This window comes from Sparus aurata, chromosome 7, assembly GCF_900880675.1.
Source record: "Sparus aurata chromosome 7, fSpaAur1.1, whole genome shotgun sequence".
Taxonomy (NCBI): Eukaryota; Metazoa; Chordata; class Actinopteri; order Spariformes; family Sparidae; genus Sparus; species Sparus aurata.
In genome coordinates, this window is record NC_044193.1 from 35,403,053 (window position 1) to 35,418,223 (window position 15,171).

General features: G+C 41.3%; 2 protein-coding genes across 2 annotated transcripts in view; both read right to left on the reverse strand.

The window, feature by feature from the left end:
* rtel1 (regulator of telomere elongation helicase 1) overlaps positions 1–6,591 on the reverse strand; it is a 31,804-nt gene extending 25,213 nt beyond the window's left edge. Inside the window, exons 1-7 of the mRNA XM_030423273.1 lie at positions 6,190–6,591; positions 5,852–6,050; positions 3,653–3,746; positions 3,136–3,217; positions 1,948–2,008; positions 1,710–1,785; positions 573–657 (exon numbers count right to left, since the gene is read on the reverse strand). Of these exons, the coding sequence (XP_030279133.1) occupies positions 573–657; positions 1,710–1,785; positions 1,948–2,008; positions 3,136–3,217; positions 3,653–3,746; positions 5,852–6,050; positions 6,190–6,291 (699 nt within the window). The 5' untranslated portion in view covers positions 6,292–6,591. The remainder of the gene's footprint in view (positions 1–572; positions 658–1,709; positions 1,786–1,947; positions 2,009–3,135; positions 3,218–3,652; positions 3,747–5,851; positions 6,051–6,189) is intronic.
* Positions 6,592–9,466: 2,875 nt separating this feature from the next.
* Positions 9,467–13,438, reverse strand: ndufb11 (NADH:ubiquinone oxidoreductase subunit B11). The gene is made up of 3 exons (XM_030421794.1): positions 13,199–13,438; positions 11,426–11,556; positions 9,467–9,674 (listed from the first exon to the last, which is right to left on the reverse strand). The coding sequence occupies exons 1-3, from the start codon at positions 13,370–13,372 to the stop codon at positions 9,542–9,544; spliced, it is 438 nt and encodes a 145-aa protein (XP_030277654.1). The 5' UTR covers positions 13,373–13,438; the 3' UTR covers positions 9,467–9,541.
* Between the last annotated feature and the right edge of the window lie 1,733 nt (positions 13,439–15,171).

Consider the following 15,171-nt stretch of genomic DNA (forward strand, 5'->3'; position numbering starts at 1 on the left):
CACTAAGGTTCCAGCACTAATCTGTCACCAATGATTGTGAGGGATAGCTAATTCTGTCAATAAGTTACTGTATCATATTCAAGAGCTGGACTGTATTTGTACCATGTTGTCCTGTCTTTTAGTTTATACTCAGAAGGGTTTTAGAGAAGTTACACTATTTCTTTACAGGTCGGCAGTGTTTAGAGAGTTTGCTATTAGTTAACAGTGTAACTTTGTGTATTAAACTTTTGTTGGCTCATAGCAATACAGTGGACACATCCTTGTACTTTCATGAATTTACTAGCGTCAAGAAGTCAAAACCGTACACCAGACTATAAATCAATTCCTACAACTGAGGTGGAGAACCATACATTCTGCATTAGCTTTAACACTGTCAGACATTCCTTCAATCCTTACCAAGAATTTGTCATTGTTACCAGAGGTGGAATGCATAATAATCAAAACTGTGGTTTTTATATTTTATTTTCCAACAGATTATAAATACAGTTTATCTGAAGGGTTTAGTTACTTTCAAGTAAAAAAAATTCACAATCAATTATTCACAGATATCTGCCATCTGACTATCTGCTCACCTTTGGATCCAGCAAGTAGTTGTACGGCATGAAAATGATATCCGCTTGCTGTTTCAGGGACCGGGAGAGGTAGTAAGGACAGGCCCTGCAGGAAAATGTCAAAGTCTGATGTTACTTGCCCTAAATTCAACAACAAAGCTGCACCACAAAGGGCATAATAACAAACGACTGTTGTTGAGCATAGTTTGCAATTTTTTCAACAGCAAAGAAAAAAGAAGAAAAAAGAAAACATATTCCTGAAATTAATACACAGAGTGAAGTCATTCATTCATCCTCTATTCTGTATTCTCTCTGTGCTGTTGTCTGCTCTGAACGTGGTAGAGGGGCTGACAATTTATCAACATTTCATCAACACAACATTAACCCATGGTTGCTAAGGTGTTCAGGTAGATTAATAAGGTTTGCTGTGTGGCTGCTCTCGTGTTCAGCTGACTACCACAGCCAAGGTGTTGTGCCTGCTAGCTAGTGATTTACTAGATGCCTACAAATGTATTCGTGATAGTACTACCAGTTAGTACAATAAGTGACTGCCACAGGGGTTATTGCAAATGTCATTTTGCTGGCTAGACGGTTAATTAAGTAGTCAGCTATGGCAGCTATGTGATGGCCTTGCAACTAGGCCTTAATCCATTTTATTATTTTTAATGGCAGGGAGTCAGTTAATCTTCAAATAGTTTCTGGAACAATGCTTTTCCTCTTGCTCTGATACACATTGCACACAGCTACTTAAATAGCTTGTTCTTAAACTGTGTAGGCTGAACTTCTATAACAAACTATTTCAAGACAGTTGATTAATGTAGAGGGACTCTTGATTTTTATTCTCACATGCATTATTTACCTGCATTTCGCTCAGCTACAGTGGAAACAGATTCTATTAATAAAGTAGCTCTACATTATAACATACAATTAAAACCATTTTCTTCCTACAAGGTTAAAAAAAAAGTTTTAAAAGTTAAAAAGAAAGCCCTGGGAGTGCAGCACAATGGTCTTGCACATTTCTTTATCCTATTTAGTAGTCAACTGAATATCTCTCGGGTTTTTGTTGGATTCAAATTTAAGAAGTCCAGTAATAGACTGTGATACAGGGACTGGTCAGTTAAATAGACAAGTAAGTGAACATGAATATATAAATCCCACCTCTGTTTGTTGCCAAATTTCACCAAATCTTCCACATCGAGGATAGAATTCACCAAGTCTTTGTCAGTGCTCTTCTCTGAAGAAGAAAAGATAATGATGAAAACTCTTAAATGCAACATTTAACACAGATCTTATGTTATGTCATTGCCAGATGTACCTAAGACAAATTATTACATGTGGTTTTTCATTCATTACTTATATCTACTGTATGTGGTTCTTGTAAGTGATGAGCCATTACCTTCATAGTTATTGTAGAAGACACATGACCTGGTGGAAACTTTACTTCTGCACATATGGACCTGAAAAACAAAAGATTCGATCAAATCATCCAGCAAACCACCTTTTCATCTCCAGTGCAAACTTCCATGTCTGACCTGCTGATTCTTGAAGACAAGTAGCAACACTTGATCACCAGTGTTGGGCACGTTACTCTTAAAAAGTAATTTGTTATAGTTACTAGTCACTTCTCCCAAAAAGTAACTGAGTTAGTAACTGAATTACTCCACTATAAAAGTAATTAGTTACCAGGAAAAGTAACTATTGCGTTACTTTTATTTCTTCCCCCTTTTGAGCTCGGCGGTCATTTTAGCGTACATGTACAAGAACAGGTGTTCTCTCCCCGATATTTTGCCAGTGAGTGCTCTGAAGGAGTCTGAGTCAACTGCTGATAACAGGAGCAAGTTCTCAACAACATACCTGTCTATCATTGCATTCAGTTCAGTCTGTGTCACAAGTTTTTGTGAAGCTGTTAGCGGAGCTCACGTTAGCCACACCTGGCCTGCTATCATCATCATCAACAGCGTCAGCAACGGAGTTTTTTGCCAGTGTTAGTTTTGTAGAAGCGTGTGCTGCTGAGAGATGCTTCATTAGATCAGAGTTGCTTACAACGGACGTGGACAAAAGAGATTAAAGTAGTGTCTGCACTTCCACTTTGAAAACGTTAACTTTCCCTCCGGACTCTTCATTGCTGCAGTTCACCTCTGCTAGTTTGTGTGTGTGAAGCTGCTGAGTGCGTGTGTGGCTTGTTTGTATACCGAACATTGCCACTGATTGGCTTACGAACTATCACTCAACGTTAGAGAGCCAATCATCATCACTTATGCGGTTGTCCCGCCCCTCCCTCCTCCCTCACCGGAGGAAAATAAAACAGCTCTGCAGCTCCGTTGGCTGAGAGCCGAGTGGGATGACAACAGCTTCAATGATCAGCTTCAATTTGTAACGCACCACATTTAATAGTCGGTAACAAGTGTCACGGCGTTGTAACGATGGAAATAGTAATTAGTTAGATTACCAGTTACTGAAAAAAAGTATCGCCGTTTTTCCCAACACTGTTGATCACCCATGGAGATTGTTGCAGCATTCACAATTTATTAGGAACTTGTATGCAGTCTTGAGTATGAATAAGCCAGTGCCATCAGTCACTTACCTTGATGTGGTTGCTCTCCTGACGCATAACTTCCTGGTTGATACACAGCTGTTCTCTTGATCCCAGCACACACACCTTTGGTCTGAATCAGAGACATCAAGGTTACAATGATATATGGGTTGGCCTTCACATCAGAAAAAGGGGACCACACTGAAGTCAATGTCAAACTCTGGGTTAGGGATAAGAATATCATCAAAATAGCATCTGATCTAAATGTTAATTCTACAGTAGGGTTGAATGATACGCACGAAAATCATTTGAGAGATACTTTGATTGCAATGAGTCACGGTTGCACCTCCTGCATTTTGAACATTAAACTTGGCCATATTGCGATTTGAATTATTTATAATATTTTGATCACTTGTGCAGCCATATTCTTAAGTGATCTGATTTGAGCCAGACCATAGGTTTTCGTCAGAAATAAATCTGATTTTTCCACAATATACATCGACATTCATCATGCATAACCAAAACATATTTCTAACACCTTGTATGGTTTAGAAATTAATCAGTTTACCTGTATGAAGTGTTCTTTAGCTCATTAATAACCTGTGCAAGCTGAGAGTGTGTCCTGGATGCATATATGATTTTTGGAACATCGGTGTAGTAAGCTGGAAAACAATAAGAACACAGAATGTATTATACCAGAGATGCCAAGTTCCACTCATTAAATAATTTCCCAGTCTGGGATCATTAAAGTAATTCTATCTATCTATCTATTGACTGCGAGACTCACGCAATTGTGCATCGTCACACAGTCCCACGCTAATCCTCATATGTTACACAGTGATCATAAATTGCCCCTTTTTATTATTTCCCCTTCTAATATATTTCTTCAATTGCTTGCTGTAGCAAGGGCCCCATTCTGCCTATGATTGGCTTATCCAGATATTAACCCTAACCAGTCATCAGAGAGCTGATGAAGAAATGGCGAAGTGTCAGGTAGAAGAGAATGCTTGAATCTGTCAAAAAGAAAAAGAGGGGGTGCCAAGAAAGTTACACTGAGTTTGGCCTCATAGGAGCAATGGACTAAATTAGAGCCGAATGCATCTTTTGCAGTGAGAAACTGGCAAACGAAAGTTTGAAACCCTGCCGGCTGAAGCGACACCAGACAACTAAACACCCTGAGACGGTGGATAAACCCAGAGAGTTTTTCCTCAGAAAAAGGGAACTCATGGTCACAAACAAGCCCGAAAATACTACGGACCTGCGACCAGAAGCCAGCAACAGTTGCATCTTTGGAGTGCTCTCTCCTTATTGCGCAAGCCACAAAGCCACACAACATTGGGGAAATACTGATTAAACCTGTTTGCATTAAAATGGCCGAAATACTATGTGGACCGCAGGTGGCTGACACATTTGGGACTGTACCACTGTCCAACAACACAGTGACAGACAGAACTGACAGAATGGCAGGAAACGCTGAAGACAAACACATCCAAAAGAATCCAGCCAGCCCGTTTTCAATTCAGCTGGATCAAACTACCACTGAGGCAGAGGTGGCAATTCTCATTGTATATGTATATGTAAGACTTTATGTCTGTTAATCTAACAGCCACCACATGAGGCGAGGTCATTTTCAGTGTTGTTGATATGTACTTCACAAAGCACAATATTCCCTATAAGAATTAAGTTGCATGCTGCACAGAAGGAGCTGAGGGAAAAATAAGGGCTCTAACAGCTGTTTGAAGGAGAAGGTGCCCCACTGCCTAGTGTTTCACTGCATGATACACAGACATGTGATGGCAGGCAAACACCTCCGGGAAGACCTGAAAGTAACATTAAAGACTGTGGTAGAAAATAGTAAACTTTATTAAAGCTTGCACAGATGTGTGAGGATGAGGTGCACCAGACACTCCTCCTTCATACTGAAGTGCACTGGCTGTCCTGGGGCAACGTGTTGATGTGTTTCATGGAACTTAAAAAACTAATGAGGGGATTCTTAACCTTTCATAACCAGAAACTGGTCACACCAAATGACAGATGAGTTTCTCATTAAGACTTCATATCTGGCAGAGATATTCAGTCTGTACAACGAGGCAGACAAACGCAGGGAGCCGTTTCACTTGCTAGTAGAACAGTCAGAACAGGGGGGAAGTTACCTGATGCTGTGACCAGACAGTTCACCCGCCCCATGGAGGAGCTTCAGGAGGAGATGCACTCACTTTTCCCGGATGTTAATGAACATGTCTCAAAAGAAGCATGGGTGATGGACCCATTTCTCGCAAAAAGAAGAAGATGTGGAGTACCTCCAGGTTGAGGATGAGCTTATGGATATAAAGTCCAATTCTCTCTTTGAGCGGTTCTATGCTGAACATGCAAGCGGTTTTGGCTTGCTAGAGGACCAGGAGTCGCTCCCAGACTTGCTCATCATGCGACCACCAGATTCATCTTGTCATCTGTCACAACCTCCCTGTTAGAGACTGCTTTCAGCGCTCTGCTCGCCTTCAAACAAAGGCACGCAGCAGGCTCGATGTGCACAGTAACGCTTGGCTGTTGACAAAGTCACACCAGACATTCAGTCATTAGCTCAGGAAATACAGTCTACACAGCTCTCACTGGAAGACGAGGCTGCCCGGACTCTTTAGGTGTGTGTGTGACAGCGAACTGAAAAGGAGATCATCATACAGAGAGAAATGTGTTCCTAAGAGTGTAAGTTCTGAAGGCCACTAAAGAAGTGCACCGAGCTGTCTGGTGACATGGTGTGTGAACATACTTGGTGTGTCACCATCTGTGGCAGCCGTCCCCCAGGAGGACAAAGGCGTGTTGGGGAACATCTCCTCACTGCCCAGCCGCTCTGCTATCTTGCGGGCAGAGATGGTGTCCTTGAAGTGCTCCCTCCAGGCCAGGGTGGAGCACAGCAGGCACAGAGTTTTACCGGTGCCGGTTGGACTCTCCAGAACCCCATTCGACTTCTGAAACAAACGTGCACACATGTAACGTTTCTCTGCTGGACAGCCGCACTGAAAGTGTTCGTCTGAAATTGTTGTACAGCAACTGGTGTCCCGGTGATGGCTAGCACTCCCATCAGCGATGTTACATTGAACTACTCACCGTCTGAAGACATTCTATCACTTTGCTCATGTAGTCCTTCTGACAGTCATACGGGGTAAACGGGAAATTCACAGTTACACCATTGAGAGTTAGTGAAGACATGATGTGTCAGCAGCAGCAGCAGCAGCAGCGTTACTTGATGTGTAACAGTTAGTGTTCGAAATGAAGCATTTCTCGTCGGGCTCGCTGTCAGACGCTGCTAACAGTTCTGAATAGTAGTTAAATGAGCAGTCAGTAGCTCCTGCTAGCTCTGGCTGCACATTACTTTGGGTCCGCAGTCTGTTTGCTTGCCGCCGTTTCCGTTTCTTCTTCTCTGATTTAATGCTGGATCGCGAAACAACGTGTACAGGTGCATTTCGCCGCCTACTGTACCGGAGTGTGTAGCCTCAGCCCTCAGCCAATAAGCTGTTGTTCATCGTGTTGCATGTGATGACGTCAGACTCGGGTATGAATGCTCCTGTTCCTACAAGTCCACTCTCTGGCTCTGGATCCGTCAGTTAATATTGCTGTGGAGTTGTAATAGTTCTTTTGCAAATCATTTTTAAGCGAGAGCCCACTATTATCCTCATTTCTTTGAATCCATTCACACTTCTGGAATTATCCATGGAGGAACATTACACCAAACAACATTTGGCCCATATTTATAATGTATTTATACCATATTCTTCTGCCACTGAATTAATATTCCAGCAAAATCCTTTTAGCTGCTGTGAGTACTCCCAGCAATCACTTATCACCTGAGTTGCAGGTTGTTCTACTTCTGATCCCTTTATATGATAAGCCAATGACAACTTTGTACGTCTTAGTTTATTAGCTTTCAGCAGTAGTGTGTTCATAGGGTTAGTTAGGAGTTGTTTTAACTGCACCAATACAGTCTTAGACCTCTGAACTTAATTCAGTCTAGTTTTTCCATGTATGCTCTTTGCTGCTGCTCCACATAGTCATATACATGCCTGTATTAAAGCTCTATAAATACACTATTTATCACGTACACAGCACTGGGTCTGTCTCGCTCACTTTCCATAATCTTTTTAACTGCATCAGCAAAAACATCTGATTTGTTACTTTATACTTTTGCACATGTCTGGCTTGGTTTTGAACAGGGCACCCTCAATAAGCAGCACTATGTTCACCACCACAGTCACAGCACCTGATTTTTGCATCTTGGCCATACTTTCCATATTCATGTTCACCTGCACATCTTATTTTTCCTTTACAGTTTCCTGCAGTGTGTCCCTCGTGCTGGCACTGGAAACATCACAATGGTGCTGGGACAAACCCTCACACATCATAGCTCAAATATCACATTCTTACTTTCTTAAACAGTTTTCAAACTCGACGACCATTACAGTCCACCTTTTACTTCCTGAGCTATCCCATCAATTGACATTGCCAATGGTACAACATGTAACAACTCAATGGTTTTGCTAGTTTTCCTGGGACGTGAGCACTGATTTATTTCTCCATCTAATGCATCTGCTCTGGGGAACATATCTCTTTTGCATCTGATCTTTTGCAAAGATCAGAGGCCTCCTGTTACTCAAGTATTTAGGATTTAGGATATTACCACACGGGCTCAGGAACACATTGGAAGACCACTGTCAGTTAACACAGTTCATCACTACATCTGCAAGTGTGAAACAAAAGCCATATATCAACAACATCCAGAAATGTCGCCAGCTTTTCTGGGCCTGAGCTCATCTGAGATGGACTGACGAACAGTGGAAAAGTGTGCTGTGGTCTGACGAGTCCACATTTCAAATTGTTTTTGAAAATCCTGGACGTCATGTCCTCCGGGCTGAAGAGGAAAAGGACCACCCAGATTATTATCAGCGCAAAGTTCAAAAGCCAGCGTCTGTGACGGTATGTGGGCATGTTAGTGCCCATGGCATCATGGGTAACTTGCACATCTGTGAAGGCACCATAAATGCTGAAAGGTACATACAGGTTAAGGAGCAACATATGCTGCCATCCAAGCAGCGTCTTTTTCATGGACCTCCCTGCTTATTTCAGCAAGACGATGTCGAGCCACATTCTGCACGTGTTACAACAGTGTGGCTTCGTAGTAAAAGAGTGTGGGTACTAGACTGGCCTGCCTGCAGTTCAGACCCGTCTCCCATTTAAAATGTGTGGCGCGTTATGAGGCGCCAAATATGACAACGGAGACCCCAGACCTTTGAGCAACTGAAGTCCTACATGAAATAAGAATAGGAAAGAATTCCACCAACAAAATACTTCAACAATTAGTGTCCTCTATTCCCAAATGCTTATTGAGTGTTGTTAAAAGGAAAGGTGATTTAACACTGTACTAAACATGCCAGCTCTTGTAGAACGTGTTGCGAGCATCAAATTCAAAATGAGTGAATATTTGCAAAGCTGGTTCGAATCCCCTGCTCCCCTGGGGTGGGACTGAGCTACATGCCAAAGTATCCTTGAGCAAGATACTGAACCCCAGAATTGCTCCTGATGTGCAGTTGACACCCTGTGGGGCAGCCACTGCAATCAGTAAGGGCACAAGACCATGTGACCTGGACAATGCAGCAGTGGTCTACCGTCCTGTTCACTGATGAGTGTCGGGTCACCTTGCACAGAAATGATGGTTGTCAGCGTTGCTGGAGAAGGCGAGGTGAGCGATACGCCGAGGTCAACATGGTCCCCAGGGTTCCCTTTGGTGGAGGAGGTGCAACAGTCTGGGCAGGCATCACCAGTCGGCGCAAAACAGATTTGGTTATTGTAGATGGCTCAGTCACTGCACGTTCTTACCTCAGAGACATCATAGAACCCATCATCATCCTCCAATTCCGCCAGCACACCCCAACTTTCTGTTCATGGATGATAATGCTCCACCACATCGTGCCAGAATTGTCACAGCTCGACTTCAGGAAGTGGGAGTGCCTCATATGGTATGGCCAGCAATGTCCCCTGACCTGAACCCCATAGAGCATGTCTGGGACCAGCTGAAGCAGAGACTGGATGATCGTACCCCACCCCCACATGACCTGTTAGAACTGCGTGTAGCACTTGTGGAGGAGTGGAACGCATTGCCTCAGAACAACATCATGAGGCTAGTGAGGAGCATGAGACGTCGCTGTCAAGCTGTCATTGCAGCAAATGGTGGAAACACCCACTACTGACATTGTCAATTTTTGTTATGTGTGTGTATATATATATATATATATATATGTGTATATAATGGAAGCAAGAGTTCAATCACTGCAAACTGAATTACTGATTCGGAAATATTCAAACTTCTGTTTAACAAATAATTGTCCACACATAATATTTACATCATTTATTCTATCATAGTGAAATTCAACAATCAATGAAATACAGCAAACTGATGCTAGACAAACTATTCCTCTCCACCAGCTGTGGGCAAAGCAATCTTGTTCCGGTCATAGTAGTCCTCCCCTATGAGAGGAAGACCTTCCTTCTCTCTCTGCTGGATCACGCGCTCTGCCTCCCTTCTGGCCCACTGCCGCAGGCTGGAACACACAGACGCACACAAGAAAGAATAGACAGAGAGAGAGAAGAAGGGCGTTAAAATAGGAAAATTCTCATCATCAACACTTGAAGCTGGAGAAGCAGCACCAGCACTTCAGCACCGGACCCTCCCTCCTCAAGGCTGCATCCTTTCCTATGTGCTCTGCTCCCTGTATACTACCAGCGGCAGTCAACACTCCATCAAGCTCCTGAAGTTTGCAGATGACACCCCCTAACTGGACTCATCTCTAGAGGAGGATGAGTCCACCTACAGGTTGGCTTGTCTAATCGGGGCAGGAAGCGTCACCCTGGTACTTTGGAACATGCTGTCTAGTTAATGGTTGTAGATTTCTGCTCTACACACTTTACATTAAACATACTACAGGGAACTTTTAACTGGGTCTGAAAGTCTCAAGTTAATGTGGAGGGAATATAAAAAAAATTTAAAAAATGCAACAGCAAAAAAACATTTTGGTACGGTGTCTTACAATGAATAGTGTCTGTTGGAGCCAAACCATCGCCTTATCACTTGTTTCTGCACTAGGTAACTTCACTGAGTGGGTAGGGTCACAGTGTTACATACATGTTTACTTCAGGATATTTCAGTGTTTCCCACACATCAATTTATTTGCCACAATATCATCATCGGCCGCCACATATTTAATCATATCAAATTTTTGGAGCTGCGCATCTCGTTCTCACTTACTCAAGACAACACACCGGTCAGTGAACAGCATGATGTTACAGTATATACTCTGATACAGTGGATGGTGGTGTGGTTTTTAGTCCGCCGGTAAAACCAACAAAGACGAGGAGGAGGACTATTCAACACAGTTGGCTTGACTGTAACTTCCTCACCAAAGAAGACGAGCGGCCTCTTCGGCAAGATCAAGCCCCCACAAAGAGCACCAGGCCTTAAAACCAGTTTGTCGTGGCCAAGCCGTATAATTACATCATGTGATGCACTGGGGACTTTTCCCAAGAGCTAACATTGTGAAAGACGCATCTGTAAAATAGTAATAAAAGGCAAAAATGACTTGTTTTACTGTCAAAATTTCAGCAGTTCAGTCCAATACAATTTGGAGAGTCTTGAAGAGCCACTTGATTAAAATTATTATTATTATTATTATTATTATTATTATTATTATTATCCTCATTCAAGTTAGCTCGGCACTAAACCAGAAGTTAGCCCCAGCTGTGTGAAACACTGTACCTGTAACACTGTTATGATGTTATGAGTTTTGTTTGTAACAAAAGTCAAAATGCCAACTTCTACATAATGTTGTTTTAATAAATATTTTTATGTCTGGCTAAGTCAGAAATTGGACAAATGTTTACACTGCACATGGCTAACATCTTTTTTATCAATACTTTATTATTCAAGATTAAAAGATTCAAGATTCAAAGTGTTTATTATCATATGCAGAGTAAAGAAACATGTTCTCAGTTATGCAATGAAATTCTTTCTTTGCTGTCCACAGAATGCCGACAGTGTAATAAAAGAAATATGTACAACCGAAATATACAAAGCACTTTAACACAATTCAATTACACTTTTTTGTAATAAAGTCTGCTTTAAAAAACTGTAGTCAGACAATGTGGTCAAGTATTTTCTGTATACAAATATGAAAATGAAGATGGTATAAAACCACATCTTAGCAGAACTATTCAAATGGCATCTACCAAAATATCTTGGCCACTGTCATCTCATCTTGGACAGCAGATGTGAATAGATGAAGAACTGAAAACTCACCCGTGATCTGGTAAATAGTGGATAAATGTTCCTCCGATAACGAGGGCCACTGAGATGCCGAAGAAGAAGCCAACCTTCATGTTCCACTCATCCACCACAGGGTCACTGGAGAAGCCATGGTATTCTGGATTCTGACAGAACAAAAAGGCTTCTGATACAGTACACACTTTGTAACTGATTTCACTCACATTTGGTGCAACCTTGGATCAAGACAGGAAAGGAATATTCATATTAATTGATATTTAACTTCACACACTCTCTCCTGTGGGTTGTTGTATTCTGCTTCCCTTTTCCTAATGTTAACGATAAGACCATCAAATGCATGAGAGTACAGTGGGCTGTCCAAATTCACAGTTCATCAAGTCCTTAAGGGGCCTCAAGCACACTTCATGCAGACTGTCAAAGGCCAGGACTTGGTTTAATGAAGAGAACATATAAACATTGCTGTAACAATGACAGGGAAATTAAGACTAACGACAGTAAAGAGCCATACTGAATTGTATTCAATATATTGATATGTTTAGGCTATATTGAAATTGATAATAGACATCTCAGAATCTACTCAAAAGCACTGCATAAATGCTTGGCCTGGGCGACAAAACCCAATATTATTATATTTTTGACCAAATACTTACTATGCAAAAGACAATAAAGTACTATATACAATAAAATGCAGTTATGAAATAAAATATTGAGGTTAATAAAATAAAATGCTGACGTATTGTGGAGTAAAGGTAAGTCAAACATAAAGTGCAAGAGAATAAGGTGCAGATTTATTTACAGTGATAATAACTTAAAGTGCAAAAATGATGTGTGAGTTTTGGTGTGAGTGTTATAAAGTCTGATGGCAGCAGGTAGGAAGGATTTCCTGGTCCTTTCCTTAATGTGGATATAAGAAGAAGACTAAGAAATCTTTATTGTGTATTATAGTGACTAAGCCAGTGGGACGAGAGCGTAGAACAGGTAGAACTGTCTGCCAAGTGCACGAGATGACAACACTTCACTGCAATGCATCTTTTAAAACCAGTAAAAGACAATACTTATCAGCCACATCACTATATAACCATATAGACAATCTATTGATTTATATGATTATATATAGTCACATATCGCGATACAGATTTAATATCATGGTGACAGAATTAAACAATATTGTACTGCTGCCAACCGTACCTGAACTGCATTTCGACCAGAGGGTCATGTCATGTTTGTATTTTGTTTCGCATTATGATTGAACTGACGTTTTAATCTGTACTAAAACAGTAACGTTATGTTTCAAGTCCAAACCGGGTCAGCTCTTTAGGACTGGACATGAACAGTGAGTGTTCTATAAATTCAGATCCATTTAGTAATCTTTAATATACTTGTATTAGCAAACAGAACGCTAACGACAACAACAAACAATAACTTACATACAATATAGATAATACAAGGGGATCAGGACTCATAGATCAGTAGAGGGTATAAAGGCTCAATCAAATTTAATAAATGTGTTTTATTTCAAAGAGACAAACACAGTGTGTTAAACCAACGAAGCTTCAGATGTTAGTGGCCGGAGTTGACTGTCGCGCTGCAGCTAGCGTAAGCTAACTAAGTTAGCTGGTACCATCCACTGTGTCTCTAACGTTACTCTGTAGCAGTGACGAGCGTTTCAGAGCATGTTTTGACGGATTAGCTGGATGACCACTGTCTACATGTCCGTGTATGTGACATGAAGCTGGAGTTTGTTCGGTTAGTTACCGTTCATGAAGACTAGCATGGGGAGGAACTCACCTTGACATACTGGCTGACCTCACCGTGTCCAACATCCCCCGCAGCGGGGTGCAGCTCCGTCACAGCGGCCGAACCAGCGCTACCGGCCGGTTTTGACTGAGAGACGAATCGGGATGGTGGCTGAGACAGTAATCGGGGCAAAGCGGGCCCGAACCGTGACAGTCGGGTCAACATTTTTGCCAGTTTGTGAAGGATACCGTTGACCCGGAACAGGAAACAGCAGCTTCAACCCTACTTCTTCTTCACTACGTAGAGATTACAGTGAGCATTACTGCCACCAAGAGGTGGTCATGGGTAGTGCATCACTAAGATTCTGCTGTAGAAGTTGCAAACGCTGTACACGAACAGGAAAACTAACATTCACTAAGTCTGCAGAGCCTCTGTAGGAAGAACACATAACATGCCCATAGTCAAGCTACGTTTCTAAGTCTATTCAGGATGTCATTGTCCTCCTTGGTGCTTGGTTAATCACAGACTTGTGTTCCTGGACTAAAACTTTGTGCCTACAAAAGATCAGACAAGACAAAGTGTTCATCTGTTGTAACGCACGTGTTGCAGTTTAAATAATCTTATATGTTGGGACTGCATCTATAAGAATTTAGCAAAGTGCCAACAACAGCAGCAAAAATGTTATAATGATGCAACACATTTAGACCTCAAGGATGATATTGTGGTGGAAACATATCACTTAATATAACTCTTGGTTAATAGATTTGGTGTTACCTAGATGTTGTCGTTTTAGCCCAACATGACATCAATATGACCCTCTAAAAAAAAAAGAAAAAAGGCTGTGTTAACAACATATTTCTCTTTGGTCTGCAGATGATGAATCATCAATGAAGCACATTTTCTGATGAGCCCTGATCTAATCTTCTTGTGCCACCCACAGGCCAAAATTTCCACTGGGACACCATAAATATCAAAATATGAATAACAAATGAATAAATAAAGACATAAAATGGAAAACTGTGATGACATTTACTGAACATGTTAATGCCCCAAAGAGAATTGTCCCTTTAGCTTTCAATGACCCCAATGGCCCTTCCTCTTGAATCACCTTCTAGGCGAGCCACATTTTCAGCTTCACTTCATGTGAGAACAGCAGAATCACTGGTAGGTTTATTCATTCTTACATTGAGACACATTTATATTGTGAGATGTAGTGAACACTGCAGCCGCTAGATCATGGGCATCCAAACTTTATGCCTTGGAAGGCCAAAACTAAAAATGTTATGGTCGACGACAGGCCTAAAGCAAGCACCTATTGTGAGCTTAGGCTACTGATCAATTTTCTAAGTCTGATCTAAAATGTTTTCTCACCTATGTACAGTATATGACTTAATAAAGGGGGGGAAAATGCTCTGCCAGAACAATCTAAGTCAGTTGAGTAGGCTTCCATAGTACCAGGATCCCAAGTTAACTTATTTGAGACTAGTGCATTGCCTGTAGGAAGCATGTATTCCTATAGAAAAGTGGGAGGTTCAGTAGCTTTTTCATGGATGGCAAAATGAGGCTGTGTTTGAAGGTGGGACGTCAGGAATATAACTTTTGATTATACCATTATTTTATTTCACCTTAAGAACTATTTACCTTATTTTCAGCACAACCTCACATATGTGACTGTACAGTTATTTTTTTATTTTGGCATATTATATTAACACTATGGACATAAAATCACAAAATAACATAAAATCTGAGTAGGAAAAAGTTATTTTTTACTGGGGAAACCTCAAACAGTTTAATGAACCAATTGCATTAGTTATAATGCAAATATAAATTATTGTTTGCTAAATTTTTGCATAAGTTTTTGAAATTTACAAAGTTATATGTAACTATTTACATTTAAATGCAGGCAATGCCTCAGGCTCCTCAGCTCATTCCTGCCTGCTCTACATTCAGCCGTCTCCTCCTTGGTTTGACTCACAACACAAAAAACGACTCCACCACACACTAAACACACTACACTAAACACT

Coding starts and splice junctions, on each gene's coding strand:
- ndufb11 (XM_030421794.1), bottom strand. CDS start 13,372: ATGTTGACCCGACTGTCACGGTTCGGGCCCGCTTTGCCCCGATTACTG. Junction 11,557..13,198: donor AGGTCAGCCAGTATGTCAAG/GTGAGTTCCTCC, acceptor TTGTTCTGTCAG/AATCCAGAATACCATGGCTT. Junction 9,675..11,425: donor CACTATTTACCAGATCACGG/GTGAGTTTTCAG, acceptor TGTGTGTTCCAG/CCTGCGGCAGTGGGCCAGAA.